The sequence below is a fragment of the Triticum aestivum genome, chromosome 4D (genome assembly GCF_018294505.1).
Source record: "Triticum aestivum cultivar Chinese Spring chromosome 4D, IWGSC CS RefSeq v2.1, whole genome shotgun sequence".
Lineage (NCBI taxonomy): Eukaryota > Viridiplantae > Streptophyta > Magnoliopsida > Poales > Poaceae > Triticum > Triticum aestivum.
In genome coordinates this window covers 251,737,742-251,757,045 of record NC_057805.1, presented here as the reverse complement: position 1 = coordinate 251,757,045, position 19,304 = coordinate 251,737,742, and the positions used below count along the sequence as shown (strand labels likewise).

General features: G+C 43.7%; 2 protein-coding genes across 3 annotated transcripts; one reads left to right on the top strand and one right to left on the bottom strand.

Annotated features, from left to right (window-relative positions):
- Positions 1-6,278: 6,278 nt before the first annotated feature.
- LOC123097399 (serine/arginine-rich SC35-like splicing factor SCL28) lies at positions 6,279-11,386 on the bottom strand. Its single transcript, XM_044519111.1, has 7 exons — positions 11,118-11,386; positions 9,815-9,892; positions 8,988-9,152; positions 8,821-8,891; positions 8,703-8,742; positions 6,594-6,777; positions 6,279-6,506 (listed from the first exon to the last, which is right to left on the bottom strand). Exons 1-6 carry the CDS (start codon positions 11,312-11,314, stop codon positions 6,612-6,614), a joined length of 717 nt encoding a protein of 238 aa, XP_044375046.1. The 5' UTR covers positions 11,315-11,386; the 3' UTR covers positions 6,279-6,506; positions 6,594-6,611.
- Positions 11,350-17,877, top strand: LOC123097398 (pentatricopeptide repeat-containing protein At5g18950). Of its 2 annotated transcripts, XM_044519109.1 has the most exons (3): positions 11,354-13,685; positions 14,597-14,933; positions 17,491-17,877. In XM_044519109.1, exon 1 carries the CDS (start codon positions 11,579-11,581, stop codon positions 13,226-13,228), a length of 1,650 nt encoding a protein of 549 aa, XP_044375044.1. In that variant the 5' UTR covers positions 11,354-11,578; the 3' UTR covers positions 13,229-13,685; positions 14,597-14,933; positions 17,491-17,877. The 2 variants fall into 2 exon arrangements, with proteins under 2 accessions (XP_044375045.1, XP_044375044.1); XM_044519110.1 differs by lacking the exon at positions 14,597-14,933 and having other exon boundaries at positions 11,350-13,685.
- Positions 17,878-19,304: the final 1,427 nt, after the last annotated feature.

Below are 19,304 nucleotides of genomic sequence, written 5' to 3'. Positions count from 1 at the left end.
AGTAAAGAGACTTGCCGGTAACGAGATTGAACTAGGTATTGAGATACCGACGATCGAATCTCGGGCAAGTAACATACCGATGACAAAGGGAACAACGTATGTTGTTATGCGGTTTGACCGATAAAGATCTTTGTAGAATATGTAGGAGCCAATATGAGCATCCAGGTTCCGCTATTGGTTATTGACCGGAGACGTGTCTTGGTCATGTCTGCATAGTTCTCGAACCCGTAGGGTCCGTGGTGACAATTTGTATTATGAGTTTATGTGTTTTGATGTACCGAAGGTAGTTCGGAGTCCCGGATGAGATCGGGGACATGACGAGGAGTCTCGAAATGGTCAAGACGTAAAGATTGATATATTGGAAGGCTATATTCGGACATCGGAAAGGTTCCGAGTGGTTCGGGCATTTTTCCGGAGTACCGGGAGGTTACTGGAACCCCCCGGGAGAAGTTATGGGCCTTATGGGCCATAAGAAGGAAGCACACCAGCCCACAAGGGGCTGGTGCGCCCCCCTTGGGCAGGAGGCCGAATTGGAATAGGTTTGGGGGGTGGCGGCCCCCCTTTCCTTCTCTCCTACTCCTCCTTCCCTTCCTCTCCTACTCCAACTAGGGAAGGGGGGAATCCTACTCCCGGTGGGAGTAGGACTCCCCTAGGGCGCGCCATAGAGAGGGTCGGCCCCTCCCCTCCTCCACTCCTTTATATACGGGGGTGGGGGGCACCCCATAGACACAGAAGTTGATCATTGATCTCTCTTAGCCGTGTGCGGTGCCCCCCTCCGCGATAATCCACCTCGGTCATATCGTAGCGGTGCTTAGGCGAAGCCCTGCGTCGGTAACTTCATCAACACCGTCACCACGCCGTCGTGCTGACAAAGCTCTTCCCTGAAGCTCTACTGGATCGTGAGTTCGCGGGACGCCACCTAGCTGAACGTGTGCTGAACGCGGAGGTGTCGTACGTTCGGTACTGAGGATCGGTCGATCGTGAAGACGTACGACTACATCAACCGCGTTGTCATAACGCTTCCGCTTACGGTCTACGAGGGTACGTAGGCGACACTCTCCCCTCTCGTTGCTATGCATCACCATGATCTTGCATGTGCGTAGGAGTTTTTTTAAATTACTACGTTCCCCAACATGTCCATGGTCGATGACAATTCGATCTCAACTTCTCGGGCTATGTTCAAACCAATGACGAATATGGTTTCATCGGTGAAAAGTGGTTTGACATGACGAGAGTGAAGAATAGTTACTATGTACTTCCAGGAGAACCTGAACCGAAGCGCACCATGTCAAACACTCACAACATTGGGAAGGTAATGTTCTTAACAGCTGTTGCCAGGCCTCGATATAACAATGAGGGGGAGCTAACATTCGATGGGAAGATCGAAATTTGGCATTCGTCGAAGAGACTGAGGCGAAGCGGACAAGTCAGAACAGAACAAAGGGAACAAAAGTGTTGACATCAGTGAAAGTAACCAGGCCTGTGTGCAAAGATTATCTAATCAATAAGGTTATCCCGACAATTCAGGATAAGTGGCCTGACGATGATGAGGGAGCAACAATATTCATCCAACAGGATAACGCAAAGCCTCATGTCCTTCCCAATGATGTAGCTTTTCGAGAAGCTGTGGAACAAACTGATCTTGACATCCGATTGCTACAACAACCCCCAAATAGCCCTGAGTTAAATTGTTTGGACCTCTGCTTCCATAACTCTCTCCAGTCTCTAACCGACTGCAGGTCACCTACAAACATCCAGGAACTGGTACAGGGTGTGGAAGAGGAATTCGAGAACTACGACCCCGACAAGTTGCACAGAAGCTTTATCACATTAGAAGCAGTTATGTTTGAAGTTATGAAAGACAAAGGAGGAAATCAATATAAGTTGCCCCACTTGCACAAGGATCGCTTTCAGAATGCTGGAATGGAAATAATCAGTGTATATTGCGACAGTCAGGTAGTTGTTGATACTAGGTCCATTATAGAAGAAATGGAAATTGCAATAGGAAAAGAAAATGAAAGGAAAGAATTAGCTAGAGAAGGGAAAAGAAAGAAAAGTAAAGGGAAGGGAAGAAGTAGCAACAGAAGGGAAAAGAAAGAAAAGTAAAGGGAGGGAAGGGAAGAAGTGGCAATAGAAAGGAAAAGAATGTAGTCAAGAGGGGACAAAGAGGCCCTTATGTCATGTAGTCATGTGCTCCTTGTGTATGTCTTGTGTAATATTGTGTCAAGATGGGACAAAGATGCCCTTATGTCATGCCCTTGTGCATGCCTTGTCTAATCCTTGTATATAAACTCCTTGTTGGAATTAATTGGAATTTGGGTTATTTGGAATTTGAATTATTTGAATTGATTTGGATTAATTTTAGTTATTTGAATTAATTTAAAATATTTGATTAATTTGAATAATTTGGATTAAAACTGAATTTGTGCTAACTTACTTAATTATTTGTGCCATAATGTTGGCCATTTTAGAAATGCACTAATTAAATTTCTAAAATGAAGCTATAGATATGCAGTGTTCTGTTCTGACAATAGCTAGGTACTGTAGATAGGATGGCTGAAGTTTTCAGAACAACTGCTCCACAATCAACTAGTTCTCATCAGAAATGGAACCAAGATTAGAAACTGCAGCTGCTGGCAGTGGCACCATAGGAGGATTCAGTGATGAAGTGCCATACTTTGGTCATGTGCTCTAGTGCATAAGCCACAACCACAAGTGTACATATTTTGAATTATTTGGAATTTTCTGATTTTTTGAATTTATTTGGATTATCTCCTAATAAAATGTACTCCATGAGCTACAAAACCCTTGCAGGGAAAACTTAGTCCATCTGCTCAAGTAGGGACCTAACTTAGTCTATCTGCTCAAGTAGGGAATCCCTTGCAGTGCCATGCAAATGTACTCCATCAAAAACAGAGTCGAAGACAGCACACACACATAAAGTACATTAGATGTACTGTATATTCAAATCAAAATTATTTGAATTATTTGGATTTATTAAAATTATTGGAACTTAAATGACAGGACTGACAAAATTTTGTTTAATAAATTTTTCTTTCAAAACTGCTGCTGATCATGCCCATGGTCATTTGCAATCTTCAAAATTTGGCTTGAAGATTTGTGTTTACCAGCAACCTTCAGCCTTCTACAGAGAGGAGCACAACTATGTTTGGATGCACAACTTGGCTGATCTTTCACTATGTTTGCATAACTAACAGTCTTAACATCCTCAAGGGTGCTCCTAAAGCATTGTGTCGTGGCGAGCCTGGGCAGTGATGTGCACTGGAGTAGCCCTGCTGACATAACTAACAGTCTTGAAGATTTATCTAAATCAATCTGTTACTTCTGCCACCAGCATCCAGCCACATGTGCACTGGAGTATCATCTGCAGAAAGCTTTGCCTCATAGCAATAGGTATTTCAGCTGCTGCCACGACACAAATTCTAGCTAGGCATAGTCTTCAGCATAATCTTTAATCTAAATAATAATCTGTTTACAGGAAGCTGTAGTACCATATGAATGCACAAGATGGATGCCATACTCAACATGGATGTCTTACTGCCATGATCTGTGTTTGCAAATGTTTCGGTAAACATTTATGTTGCAATCCTTGGGTTTACAAGCATCAGTTTACTGTTGGTACAAAAGTGCTCAGTCAAATTCAGTTAACTGAATTTACCAATTTAGCATGGATTCACAAGCACATAGATGCATCCACAGCTCTGGGACCTCTATCAGTACTCATGTAGAGGAACGAATAAGAGAATGGCTGTAGAAACTGTTTGTACCATGATTTATTAGACAGAATGGAGTCAAACCAATGGACTCCATTTATTTGTAGAACCAGTTGAGTTAATTTGAGCAAATGAACAGATTTAAAAATATTGCACATGTTTTATTTGTAACACAAATAGAAGGGGGGATCTTATTTTACTGGTGGATCTTGATCAATGGCTATGTAAAGAATTTGAATCAATTTCTACACAACAATACTGAATTGGGGGAAAGAATGAGAGGAGCCCAACATGAGAAGTAAAATTCACAAGTTGACAGCACACTTTACAAGAGTACATTCTCAGTTTACAGGAGTACATTCACTAAAATTCAGTAGACAGAGAATACGCACATTAAGTAAAATTCAGTTCAGAGACTACGCACATTCAGTACATTCAGTAAAGATGAGTAGAGAAGAGAGGTTCATACCCAGGCTGTAGGCGTTGGTGACGGAGATGACCCAGGCTGTAGGACTTGGAGATGCTGGAGAAGATTTGTAGCCGCCGCCGCTGCTGCCAAGTGAGCAGGCACGGCCCACTGGACAACCGCCACTGCTGCCGCGGTGTCGCAGGCGCGGGTCTTCCACCAGAGAAACAGCGAAGAAGACGCCGCCGCGATCGTATTCCTTGTGAAGCTGTCGTCGTCATCTTCCACGCCCGCAAATCGACGGCCTTTACTTGCCGTCGTCGTCGGCCTCATCGGCGTTTAGCTTGCTGCATCTCCTGTCGTCGTCGGGCTCATCGGCCTCGTCGGCCTTTAGGTTGTTGGTGGTGGACCGGATCCAGCGCCTCCGGGCTCGCCGACGCCGGTTCCGACGCAGCCGAAGCAGAGCGCGGCGGTAGCTGGGGAAATCGAAGGTTTTTTTAGGAAGGGGGAGCTTGGGGAGGCAAGCAAGCGGCAGTTGCGGTGGCGGAGCAGGAGGCAGCTGCGGCGGGGGAGCGGGGGAGCAGGGCAGCTACAGCGGCGGGGAGCAGCGCAGCTGCGGCTTCTGTCGGAGGAGAACGACGAGGGAGCGCGGATTTGGTCGGGAGAAATTAGAGAGGGGACTTTTGCAAAATTGCCCTCGCGACATGTTTTTCGGGACGGAGGGAGTAGTTAGCAGATTGTTTCCAGTTGGTATTTACTGTAGATATAAATAATTTAAATTATTTTTATTTCACCATTAATTTGTTTGTATGTAATTACTATAAATGTACAGAGTAGATCATCAATTTGCAAATTAATTTAAATAATTTTGGCCATAATCATATGAATAAAAAGAAGGTTAGTTAGGGTACTGTAGCTTCTCTAACTTTTCTTCTCGATGTTAGAGGATCCGGTTCCGTCTTAAACTACGTGGACGTAGCAAAAGTGGAGGGATAGTGTGAAAAAGACGAGGCTCCGAATGAGGTTTTTGTGTGGGCCGTAAGTGTCGAACACCTACTTAATGGTTGTCCCACATGTCAACAAACCACCTCACCTTTTTTTGACCACAAACAAACCCCCTCACCTCCTCTAACTTTACTTCCGGTTTGCGGATCAAAGTCATCCGCGGGTAGGGATGAAAATAGAGCAGAAACAGACGGAACTGAGTGCTACCACATTCGTTTTCATATATTTTTGCAAAAACGAAAATGAATACAAAAACCCCGGAAATGAATACGGAAACAGATACTATCAGAAACAGACACGGAGCGAATACAAAGGGAACACGGAAACAAAAATGGGTGTTGACCGGAGCTTACAAAACCTTGAATCATAGAGAAACACACAAAATACAAACAAATTTAATGAATTGTTAACATGGCTACAAAGTAATATCGTTATGTTAGCAACTTAGCGTTGTATTGTAGTAGTACTGGACAATTGCATATAGGGTCAAGTTGAGTACATGTATGATAGTAGAAGTTGGGCTCAATGATACATTCTACTCATTGTGTGTTATTTGGTGGTTAGACTAAAAAGCAACTATAGGTCTATAAAAAAAACGAAAATTCCATATTCACAAAAATGGAAAGTTCCGTATCCACTCCTGTTCCACAGGAAAACACCATTCTATTTTTTTGTCATTTCTACATAAAAAATTCTACTTCCACTTCCATTTTGCAAATTTCTATTTCCGCGTTCATATTTCGTCTCTTTTCATTTTTTCTTCGGAAAAACAGAAAGTTCCCATTCCATTTTCATCCCTATCCGCGGGCGTCTTAACCGAGTACTCGAGGCCGGAGTCAATGGAGTTGAGGTTCTGTCAACGCTACATCGACCGTCAGATCCAGCGTGTCAAGCACCAATGTTCGAGTACGTCAACAACAACGAAGTGACTCAGGAGGTAGGCATCGTGTAAAGAAATCTAATCCTGCAAATCAAACAGACCGGCCATAGGAAATTTTCCCAAGGATTTCAGTTCTCCAAAATTCAACGGAAATCCTTTCAATCAAAAGGCCCTTAGACTTGAAAGAAACAAATGTGGTTAACTCCAACCTAGAGAATATGATGCTCTTGCAAGCACAAGCAGAACAAAAATATAGCCTAAAACACACAAAGTACCAATTGATCAGACTTTAACGGATCCCACAATATATCACAAACAGTACTGATAAAACGTGTCAACACTCAACAACTGGCTTTTGAACACAAAAGTCTGTTCACTACAAAAACTACCAACCTATTCTAGAAAACATAGTAGGAAAGAAGGCATTGTTCTCTGCTCTCACCACCCAGTCACGGATTGTAGAACCGAAATTCATCTCAGCCTGCATATGAAGGAAACGACACGTCAACATATAATTAGTTAATTACAGTAGAAGAGAATTAATAAGAGGAAAATCGACGCAATGAACCTTTAGGGACCAGCGAGATCAGGTTGGGCTCCTCCTGTCAACTGGTGGACCATGTCCATTATTGGATGGTGATATCCTACGCTCATGTCCATCTAGGCTAGGCGATCGACCATCTGATATGTGCTGCCTCTTGTCCCGAGTATGTGGAGAGTATGAACCCCTAGGAGAATAATTATCTCTGTCCCTGCAAACAATCAAAGATTTGACCTTCGTACCAAACACATTGACAGTATGCAAGGAGCAACACACCAAAAAACATATGGTAACTGACAAGTACAAGAGCAAGAAAGTATCACCATGTGCAAACTAAATTAGAGAACTGCAAACTTGTCTACAGCAGCTAATGCAGCATGGCAACATCACCACTGGCTGGTCATGCCTATTGCCAAGCCAAGTGAATTGAAAAGTGAGATATCAATGTTACCTGCTCCATCACAAAATTGGTTACCCACTTTTGATCCCCAAATATAACGTGCAATGCACTAAGGTGTTGCGACTGCTAGCTCAACAGCATCAGCTCACTTGAAAAATAACTGTTTTCCTCAGGTTTCTTAGCCAAGATTATCTCTACACTCTTGAGTGCTAGTACCACTTTATCTTTTAACTGTATAGCTTTCACATGCTCCAACTTGGAGCTCATAATACTGCCACTTTGGTCTTTATTCGCCAAACATCATGATTATCTTTTGGGCATTTAGACTCTACATTCTTTGATGACTGGATAAATATACAAAACCAAGGCAACACATTTCAGAGCACAACTTAATAGCCTTACTTCAAGAACAGAAAATAGATACTTATTTATGAAGCCTGTTATCCCAAACAAGTTGGGGTAGGCTAGATATGAAACCCTTTCACGAGGACTTCCCAGGAGGTCACCCATCCTAGTACTACTCTCGCCCAAATGGGTTTCATACCCAAAAGACTGGCTAGTTTTTACGTTGGCTCGCCAAGCCTATCACAACCCTTAGATATGAAACCCTTTCACGAGGACTTCCCAGGAGGTCACCCATCCTAGTACTACTCTCGCTCAAATGGGTTTCATACCTATGGGACTGGCTAGTTTTTACGTTTGCTCGCCAAGCCTATCACAACCCTCCTCCTTTACCCGGGCTTGGGACTGGCTATGCCTAGAAGGCATAGGCAGAGTTCAAGAACAGAAAATAGATAATACAAATTAATCAACAATCACCAAACAGTCAACAAAAACCATGTTGCTAATGTTAGAGATTAATCAAGGATGTGCAGGGCTTGGCACGAGCATACAAATGAGCAGGAAAGTTCCTTTGTGATTCAGAAAAATCCACATAAGATGAACAATCATTAATAGTAATCCTCTTGGAAGTTACTTTCCTCCTAGACCGACTAACGAGCTAATGAAAACAGAAATAAAAATAACCGACCATATAAGCTAGGATATTTAGCAATCAATTCAAGATGAAAATTTCGAGGATAGAACACTTTAAACAAAAAATTTGGAAGCTGATTTATGTTTCGATGATGAAATAACAACTTGTTGGTTAATGAACCAAAGAAAGTTAAAAAGAACGGACCATTATCCATTTTACCTGATTGCGTTTCCAGATCATTGACAGGGTGGGCGGGGGGGGATGCAATAGGTATGTTTAGGAGATTATAATGAACTTTATAAGCTGTTATAGTTAAGCTCAGCACTGAACTTAATTTATGATCTGCTGTAAAAAATAGGCACGAAAGCAGGAGCAAGTCGGGTAGCCAAACGGAAAAACAGACAAAAGCTGGTTGAAAAGATAGATTATCATATTCCACCTCAATGCAAATTGCCAAACGCAGCCTTAATCTTAAGTTAAAGAGGCTATAATAATCACAATTCCAATGAAAGGTTTAACAACGTTCAACCAACAAAATTCAAGACAAGGTGAAGCAGATTGTATTTGTTTCATATATACTTCCCTTCCATCTTGTCTCAGCAGGGCAGGGCTGATGGTGAACATATTCTTTATAATAAACAAAGCTAGCTCTACACAAATATTAGAGTTCTGGAATACTGTAGCCAGTGCAGTATAAATCAAACTGAAGAAAGTTAACATGTTAATCATATCTATATTTAGAAGAGCATCCAGATCAAACCTGGAGTGCCGTCTAACTGGAGAAGGTTCAGGTGAATAAGCTGTGAGTAAAGAGATAATATTTAAAAATCAGATGAAAGGCTATAAGATATGAATTAAATGAACTGCTTTATACTTACAGGGGTAACGAGACCTTGGGGATCTTGACAGCGACTGCCTTCTTCTGTAGTTTCCATCCATATGCCTACCACTATATCAGCAGAGGCAAAAATATATCCTTTGGTTATTTCAGATTTGATATTTACTACCCTACCTAATGCCTAAGTAAAAAACAGTACGTATGTACCTTGATCTTGTTCTGAAGCGCATTTCTTGTGGGGTTTTTCTATTCTCCTCGGCAAAAACTATTGTAATCTCTCGACCGCAAATAACTTGATGATTCATTTCTTGCTTAGCATATGCAGCGTCCTCAGGGTGGTGGAATTTCACAAACCCAAAACCACGTAATTCCCTGGAAATATATATCAATTTGACCAATGATCAAGAAACTACTTGTTATTCAACAACAACAAAAAACACTTCCTGGAAAATATATACCAATTTTACGAATGATCAATAAACTACTGGTTATTCAACAACAAAAAATCGACAGCTAAAATAAATTCTACAGCAACAGTTTGTTCTCATTCCAATAACATTGACAAATGCGCAATTCGTCAAGACTAAATACATTAGACATTATTTGCCTGTGAAAGAGAATATGCAACAAGTGCTCACCAACACTGCTGTTGAGAAGAATTATTAAATAATCCTAATTTGGTTAAATTCAGCAAATTAACTGGCAGCTTATGCAAATGAATGTAATTAGAGGGTTAATCACAATATGGTATGCCATAACATCACAAAGGGCTTGCTAAAAATATTATTTCTTTTGAAAACTCAAGTCCATTGAGATTGTGCCATCCCTTGTATTCACATGAATAACAGCAGTACGAAATCTAGGATTGCCGTACACAGTTTATCAATCAAAGTGCATAACATATCAGTTGCATTACACAAATTATTCAGCATCTCACTTAATTCATATACTTCTTTCATGTTGTTCAATAATCAATCATGACTATGTGTATGACATGAACTGATCTTCAAATGTAATATAAGCATAAAAATTACTTTGTGTGGAAATTTCTCGGAAGGTACACATCCTTTATAGGGCCAAATTGCTCGAATGGACCACGAATGTCTTCTAGCCTGCAAAAGATGGAAACAACAAATGCGGCGGAACATAATCGGTTAGCTAAGGTGCAATTCATCCACACACAGAAGAAGACAGAAATCACCATACATCTGTGCATTGTATATACAAATGACAATTACAGACTACTGATAAGCTTTGACTGGGGCAGTAGCAAAATGTGAAAACAAGATATGATGGCCATCCCAAAACACATACAAAAATAATAATTTAGTATTGTGTCTATTCCTGTTTTTAATACATTTAGCTATTTATGCAAATGGGGGCAGTTATAATGAAAAAAATGATCTTGGCTCGTCAAGCCATAAGATCTCAACTATGAAAGGTCACATCCACATGAAAACATCCAAAGTTCAAATCTAATTGATCTCGGACACATAAGCAACAATAGGATCACCTGTACAGTTCATAAATCAGTAATGATGATATTAGAATATGGATTTGCTAATTCTCATCTAAATTCCCCACCGTCAGATCAAAAGCCCCGGGATTCTTGATTTTTACCGTGGAATTAATGTTTTGGTCACACTTGTCATTCTTCTTAAGTGGTGCTCAATGACTCTCTCCCATAGCTTCATTATATGGCCCATCAGCTTAATTCCACGGTAATTAGTACAACTCTGAACATCCCCCTTGTAGATGGGAGAGAGTCATTGAGCACCACTTAAGAAGAATGACAAGCATGACCAAATATCAGTTTGGTTTCATGCCTGTGAGGTCGACCATGGAAGCCATTTTCTTGGTACGACAACTTATGGAGAGATACAAGGAGCAAATGAAGGACCTGCATATATTGTTCATTGACTTGGAGAAGGCCTATGATAAGATACCACGGAATGTCATGTGGTGGGCCTTGGAGAAACACAAAGTCCCAGCAAAGTACATTACCATCGTCAAGGACATGTACTATAATGTTGTGCCAAGTGGTCGAACAAGTGACGGCGACATTGATGACTTCCTGATATGATGTACATTACCTTCATCAAGGACATGTACTATTTAAACCAAGCAACACATCATCCCATATGTACCATAGTTACGCTTTGAAAACAAGCATGCATAGAATTAATCAAGTAATACATAAGACTGAATAGAATCAACAACCAAACCGAATCATCGATATGATGTACTTGCACGCAGTAACTATGTAATGATAAACAGATTCAAAGACATACTTCTTCTCCCAAGAGTTACGGCTGGGAAGGGGGGAGGGGAAGGCACCTGGCGGTGAGTGAAATGTTGCGGACCAGGAGGCCGGTGGGCGCCGACGGTCGGTCGTACCCGCGGCGGGGCCCGCCGCCGCCGCCGCGGTAGCGGTCACGCGGGTCGTCGTAGTGCCTGTAGCGGGGAGGACTGCGGCTGTAGCGCCTGCGTGGGCTGTAGCTACGGCTTCGGCTGCGGCTGCGGTACCCGGCCATCGACGAGCGCGTGAGTTAGGGTTTCTGTGAGGCTTGGATAATAACTTTATTTACGAAAGGCGAGAGAGAGAGAGAGTAGATCATGGCTTTTAACTTGAAGCACACGCGGGCCTCATGGCCCATGGGCCGTAGTGCCAATCCAAGTCAAAACCTCGCGAGCCGCATCGCCACCAAATCTGACCACCCCCCGGTCCCCGTGCGGCTCACGACAGCATCACATTCTCCTCCCGTCGCCGCCGCCGCCGCTCGCCGCGGATCACCACCATGCCCCCGCTTCCGCGCCTCTTCGCCTCCGTCAGACACATCTGCTCCAGCTCCGCCTCCGAGCTCGCCCCGGTACCGACCGCCGTCTCTGACGCCGCCTCCCGCGCGGCAGCCGCCGTGCTCCGCGCCCCGCGCTTCGAGCCCCGCCTCCTGTCGCTCGTCCCACGCCAACTGCTCTTCGAGCCGAGCTGCGTCCGCCAAACCCTCTCCCGTCTCCTCCCCTCCCCTGAACCCTCGCTCCGTTTTCTCCTCTTCCTCGCCTCCCACCTTCCCGCCCCCGCTGACGCCCCTGCCCCTTCGCCTCACCTCCCCGGGATCGACGCCTTCCTCCTCAGCCTCCAGCCACATCTCGCCGCCGATGCCGCCGCGCTGCTAGCCTCCCACCTCCGCCTCCACCCCTCCCTGCCCGCACTCAACGCGGCATCCCGTGCCGCTCTCCGGGCCGCGCGCCCCGACCTCGTCTTCCGCCTCTTTTCCACCTTCTCCTCCTCCCCTGCCTTCCCAGGCAACGCGGACACCGTCGCCTGCCTCGTGCGCGCCTGTGCAGCCGACTGCCGCCCGCTCGATGGCCTCCGCCTCCTCCGGGATGCTGCACGACGTGGCTCCCCTCCCTCGTCTGCTGCTGCCGCCGACCTTGTCACGTCCTTTGTGGCCATCGGCAACTTCGCAAAGGTGTCTGAGACGCTCCACCTCATGATCTCTGCGGGATGTCCTCCAGCTACGTTTGTCTACCAGCGTGTCATACATGGGCTCTTTGCGCATGGGATGGGCGGCGAGGCCCTTCGTGTCTTCAGCGAGATCAAGCTGCGTGGTTATGCCATAGATGTAGTCACTTACAGCACAGTGCTCACCGGTTTATGTAAAATGGGCCATATTGCCGATGCGCAGCAGATGTGGGATGAGATGGTGGACAAAGGTATACAGCCCAGTGAGTATGCATATTGCTCTTTTCTCGATTACTACTGTGAAGCTGGTGATTTTGGGATGGCTCTCAAGGTGTATGAAGAAATGCTTGACAAGGGGTTCAAGGAGAGCACAGTTAGCTGTAACATTATCGCCAAAGGGTTTTGTGTTCATAGGAGGGTGGACGAAGCAGTTGGGGTGTTCAAGGGAATGGTTACTAAAGGGATTGAACATGATGTGATAACTTATAACACGTTGATTCAGGGCCTATGCAAGGTTGGTAGGTTGGCTGAGGCGATAGGGATGTATCAGCGGCTACTCTCATCTGGTTTGGAGCCAAGTGTGCAGACCTTCACACCACTCATTGACACCTTGTGCGAGGAAGGACAGGTTGATCATGCTGTTGAATTACTTACCTTGATGCAGGCTAAGGGCTTGGAACCGTTGGAACGTAGCAATGATAGTGTCATCAATGGGTTCTGTAAGGTCAGGCGGGCTGATGATGGTATGGCATGGTTGGCTAGCATGTTGAAGAACAATCTGAAACCTCAGGAACAGACGTTCAATTCTTTGCTGGAGTCGCTGAGGAAATCCGAGCGAATGGATGACGCACTGCTGATTCTGAATACAATGTTTAAAGCTGGATATGAATTAGGCAGTTTGGCTTCTGCTATACTTGTTGATAAGTTATGCACAGGCAATGTATCTCATCCTCAAACGTTGGATGATATTTTGGTGAGCAGCTAGTGGCATTTGGATGCCCTGCAAAACGTACAAATGTTCATTTGTTTCTCCCTGGATTGATGTCTTTGAGAAATGTTTTTATTGGTGTTGTCCAAGAGGCTACACAAATGACTTATGTAGAAATTCAGAATCCTGATGACCAAGAACTTGACTTTTGAGGTTCATATTCAGATTATAACTTGGCCTCCAACCATTCCAGTAAATCCTTGGAGAGATAGCAATGTGCAACGGCAACGGCTGAGTAACAGCTCTGAGAGGTTGTGACAGCAGTGACCAGCGTTGATGGCTAACGTTCTTCTTTGGCCCTGTAATAATCCAAATGCCTGTGATCGTGATCTATCGAACAGCACCGTAGTACCTTCTTCAGGAACTGCAATGGGCACTTCAAGATGGCCATAGAGCTCTCTGAACACAAGCTTTGTGGCCCTTACATCACCATTCTCTGCATCTCCATTCCCAGGTGCGCATTCTGCTTAGGCCCTGTAATGACCCCTTCTATTTTCTGTCTATTTTGAATATTCAAATCTTAACAATAGACTAAATCAACCCACGTCTCGTCCTTCCTGTATTTCATTTGAGCAAATGGATTCAAGATAATTTTAATTGTTGTCAAGAGAACTACGACGTCCATATGTAGGAATGTGAAGAAGAATGACTGTTAGATGTCTTCTTTGGTTTATTTCTACTTGATTAATACTCCCTCCGTCCCAAAATAAGTGTCTCAAGCTTAGTATAGCTTTGTACTAACATTAGTACAAAGTTGAGACACTTATTTTGGGGCGGAGGGAGTATCTCATAGGGGGTCCTCTTTGATTCTTTATATAGAGGCCTGATAATTGAAACTAAGTAATGAATTGAAGATCATATGTGTCTAATTGTCTTAAGGCCCAAGCTAATGTGTACCGTCCTAATTTAAAGGATCAACAACCTAACTAACTTAAGATATGGTATCTGTGTACTCACCCATAGGTCCAGTCCATGTACTTCCATGCATAGCAAATTCAGAGAAGTTTTGGCATTTTGTTCCTCTGTTTGCACTAGTTTTGCATATATATGCTGACCACAGTTTAACCTCAGAATGACGAGAGATTTGTCCATGCTGTGTTGTAGTAATTTTTGTTGCCCTACATGTGATTTCGCAGATGGCAACACGGCTTGGGTTACCATAGTATAGCTGCTTTATGAAAAAATCCAGCTTGGTACATCCTTGGGAATTTGAAGTTTTGAACTCTTCACTAGTAAATCGTAATTTCTTGCTTGCTCCTCTTAACATGTGTTAGAAAGGAATGCATATTTTGTTCTTGTTCTTCATTTGCGGCGTTGAGGAGTAATGACTGTTTTGCTGATCTTTTGCTCTTGGTAACTTGTTAGTGTTTGGTGTCAAGAAATACTGAAGAGGATATGCCGAAGGAAAAAGCGCCTGGACCCCGGATGGTTTTAACATAGCTTTCTACCTTAGCTGCTGGCAGATAATTAATTAAGATCTGATACTGATAGATGTGTTCGACGCGATTCATTCACTCAACAAGTCAACATCTGGGTGTTTGGTGTTGTTACCTAAGAGGCTGGGGGCTTGCAGTCCTAATGATTATCGTCCCATCAGTCTCGTTCGCAGCCTTGTTAAATTAGTCTCCAAAAAGTCCTCGCCAGCAGATTGGCCTTAGTGCTCCACACATTATTAGTGAAAATCAAGGGGTGTTTTTGAAAGGTACTCCCTCCGTTCCTAAATATAAGTCTTTTTAGAGATTCCAATCTTTTAAAACTCTTATTAAGCTCCCTTTAAGTGAGGGCTCCTGGTTGATCGGGGTTGTGGGCAGCGGGTGGGCCCAACCTGTAAGTGTCTAGCTCGTTGGTGAAGTGCATTTGTCTTCTAGGTCCAAGCCAATTACTAGCTTCCTTTCTTCCCACCTTCCGTGTCGCTTTTCTCCCTTTCCTAGCGGCACCGCTCCATCCCCCTTCTCCATTGACCCCCCATGACTCCGACAAGTCTCGGCAGCCAGGGCGTCTTGTTGCTGCCACTACCTCCCCACCAACGAGATGTCGCCGTATGAGCGCTCCGCAATCGAGGTGGCGAGGCCACCGTTTCTCCTTGGTGAAATCACTGTTGTCCAGCACAATGATGCATGGAGGCCAAAGCTGCGCCGCCGCCCCTCTCTCCCAGCGCTACGGCCCGCTCCTTGACGTACCACTGAAGTCAATCCCACATCGACGCCCCCCTGAAAACCCCCCGGGCCCCCAATGCCCCCCCCCCCCCCCCCCGGCGCCCCGCAAGGCCCAGATGCGCCCTTGCAAGCAAGTATTTTTCCGATCTCGCCTGGTTGCTTGGGACGGTGGCGATTTTTGGGGAGGGAGGCTGAATCCATGCTTCCTGGACGATCCGCTGTGGATGGTGTGGGTCGCCGCCGTGCCCTGCATGGTGGATGTGCTCCGGAATTACTTCAGCATGACCACCGCCTCTGAGCGCGCCGTGCATGACGCGGGGCTGGGCAAGGCCTTCGGCATCCCGGAGATGGGCGACTGCTTCACCAGACACCAGATTTTCTGCGCGGCGGCGATAACATCAAGCTCAAGTGCCCAACACCCGGCTCATTGCTGATATGCATGTGTCCAAGATCCGTCGCATGGCTGAAGCCTGGGACTGGTCAGTCCGCCGCCACGGTTCCTCCGTCAGCATCAACGTCTCGCTCCTTGAGTGCAGCGTCCAGCCGACCAAGCTTACACACACCGTCTCCATCCCAAGGAAAACCAGCCACTTCATCATCGTTCTAGCTGCCTCCGCTTGCATTTCTCGGCCAAGCACCAGTGTATCCGCAGTCTTGCTCACCACCGCAGATCAATGTGCGGACTTGAGCATCCTCTCCCAGCAAGACAAGAAGTATCCATCCATCTTTACTAATTCCTGCAGTAGATCTATTTTTGACAAAGATTGCCCCACTCACTTGCCCTGTTTCTTTGTAGCATAACACATTAGTCCCTCCAAATTTTATAGAACTGATGTGCAAACAAATAATGTACGAGTATCAGCATTCTCTCTTGGTGCTAGGCAGTGAATACTCATTTTGTCTTTGCTAAATTTCTGCATTAAATTTACTCTAGAAGAGATGGACGCCCCTGCTTTATTTGCTCTGTTTGTTTTCAAACGCAAGAAACTAGGTTCTGTAAATTTATAGAACTGATATGTAAGCCAAGAATATGTGGGTATCTGCACCCTTTGCTTTTAAAAAGATGAGATGTGTGGAAAAAAACTGATGTGGAAACCATGAGCGCTTCTTCCAAATTCAGTCCCATAAAATGACAATATAGTATTGTACGAGCAAAGGCCAAATGAAACTATGTAAGCGGGCGCAGCAAAAGCGCCCCTGTTCCTCTAGTATGAAGATACATACGAAGCAAAATGAGTTAATCTACACTCTAAACTATGTCTATATATATCTGTATAGTTTATATTGAAATCCCTAGAAAGACTTATATTTAGGAACGGAGGGAGTAGAAAGAATTTCAAACTTGTCCGTGAGTCGGTCAAGTTCCTGAGGAAAGAAAATGCAAAACCTTCTGCTTAAACGGGACACTGGAAATGCTTTCCACATCGTTGCATTCCACGTCGTCGTAGTTTTACCTGGGATATCAACTAAGGCTTTGTTCGATTAATCCTCGACCCGCCATCCTCGCCCCCGTCGGGATCGGTGGGGTTTTGGCCTAATCCACGTGGTTTTGACCTCGGTCGGGGTAGGATCCTGACCTGCCTTATATGCGTCTTCGGTTAAACCCGGCCAGGTTGATATCCCATCTAAATCCACCCTCATGGGCGCGCCCCGCGCGTGGGTAGCTCGGTCTTGGCGCCCTGGAGCCGCGACTTCTTGGGCGACCCGGTCCAGGTGCTGCCGCTCAAGGGATGCCCGAGCAGCGCGGTGCACGATCTGGCAGTTGGCCTCGTCCCGAGCCGGTGGTCAAAACAGCCTGAAACAAGAACAGAGGAGAAACTTGCGATACGGTGATCAAAACATCCGAGAGTATATATAATGACATTTTTTCGTGCAGGACAAGTAATATGAAGAAAAATGGTGTCCGGAAAGTCCATGAGGGAGCCACAAGCTCGGGAGGCGCGCCCAAGGAGTAGGGCGTGCCCCCTGGGCTTGTCGCATCCAACTTTCTTTATTGTTTATTATTTTTCTAATTTTTTATATATTCCAAAACTAACAAAAAGTACTTTTATGGAACTTTTGGAGTCCGTTTACTTATCATACCACATACCTATTCCTTTTCAGGGTTTTGGAGCGTTCTAGAAGGTCTCTTCTATGTGCTCCTCCGGTGTCATTACTTGAATAATATTAGTTCAACATTAATGGCCGTACCTGACATATAATGTTTAATTATTGCCCATTAACAACTCTCGGATTGGTGCCTTCAACGTTGTTGATCTTGATAGCTCCAAAGCGATAAACTTCTTTGATGATATATGGTCCTTCCCATTTAGAGAGAAGCCTTCCTGCAAAGAATTTGAAACGAGAATTGTATAACAGAACTTGATCCCTACTATAAATTCCCGTTTTTGGATTCTTTTGTTACGCCATCTTTTAACATTTTTCTTTAAATAACTTAGCACTTTCATAAGCTTTTGTCCTCCATTCATCTAATGAGCTAATATCAAATAACCTCTTTTCACGGCTAGTTTGAAATCATAATTAAGTTCTTTTATTGCGTAATAAGATTTATGTTCTAACTCAAGAGGTACATGACATGCTTTTCCACAGACCATTTTATATGGAGATATTCCCATAGGGTTTTTATAAGCAGTTCTATAAGCCCAATGTGCATCATCAAGGTTCTTAGACCAATTCTTTCTGGATCTATTAACGGTCATTTGAAAAATTACTTTTATTTCTCTATTGATCAATTCAACTTGACCACTAGCTGAGGATGATAAGGTGATGCAATCCTATGCTTGACATCATATTTAGCAAGAAGTTTACGGAAAACACCATGAATAAAATGTGGACCACCATCCGTCATTAAATATCTAGGGACACCAAACCTTGGAAAAATAACTTTTTTATGCATTTTAATAGAGGTTTTATTATCAGCACTACTAGTTGGAATAGCTTCTACCCACTTAGTAACGTAATCAACAGCAACTAAAATATGAGTATACCCATTACAGGAAGGAAAAGATCCCATACAATCAAAACCCCAAACATCAAATGGTTCAATAACAAGTGAATAATTCAAAGGCATTTCCTGACGTATACCAATATTGCCAGTTCTTTAACATTCATCACAAGATAATACAACCTTGTGTGCATCTTTGAAGAGAGTAGGCCAACAAAAACCAGACTGTAATACCTTATGTGCAGTTCTGTCTCTAGCATGGCGCCCTCCATAAGCCTCAGAGTGACACGTCTGTAGGACTTGTTCATGTTCATGCTCAGGTACACAACGTCTAATAACACCATCTACTCCTTTATATAGATGTGGGTCATCCCAAAAGTAATGTCTTAAATCAAAGAACTACTTTTTCTTTTGTTGTTATGTGAAACTATGTGGTATATATTTAGCAACAACGTAATTAGCATATGAGGAGCATTTATAATACCTAATTGCTCATCAGGAAAACTATCATCAATAGGAAGTGGGTCATCAAGAACATTTTCCATCCTAGACAAGTTATCTGTTACAGGATTCTCAGCTCCCTTTCTATGAACAATATGCAAATCAAACTCTTGTAATAATAATACCCACCTAATTAATCTAGGTTTAGCATCTTTATTTTCCATAATATATTTAATAGCAACATGACTAGTATGAATGGTAACTTTAGAGTCAACAATATAGGGTCTAAATTTATCACATTCAAATACAATTGCTAAAAATTCTTTCTCGGTAGTAGCATAATTTCCTTGAGCACTGTCTAGAGTCTTACCATAATGATGAATAACATTCAATTTATTATCAACTCCTTCACCTAGAACAACACCAATAGCATAATCACTAGCATCACACATAATTTCAAAGGGTAGGTTCCAATCAGGTGGTTGAATAATAGGTGTAAAAATTAAGGCTTTCTTAAGTATTTCAAAGGCTT

Coding starts and splice junctions, on each gene's coding strand:
- LOC123097399 (XM_044519111.1), bottom strand. CDS start 11,314: ATGGCCGGGTACCGCAGCCGCAGCCGAAGCCGTAGCTACAGCCCACGC. Junction 9,893..11,117: donor AACATTTCACTCACCGCCAG/GTGCCTTCCCCT, acceptor CATCTTTTGCAG/GCTAGAAGACATTCGTGGTC. Junction 8,743..8,820: donor CCCAAGGTCTCGTTACCCCT/GTAAGTATAAAG, acceptor CTTTACTCACAG/CTTATTCACCTGAACCTTCT.
- LOC123097398 (XM_044519110.1), top strand. CDS start 11,579: ATGCCCCCGCTTCCGCGCCTCTTCGCCTCCGTCAGACACATCTGCTCC.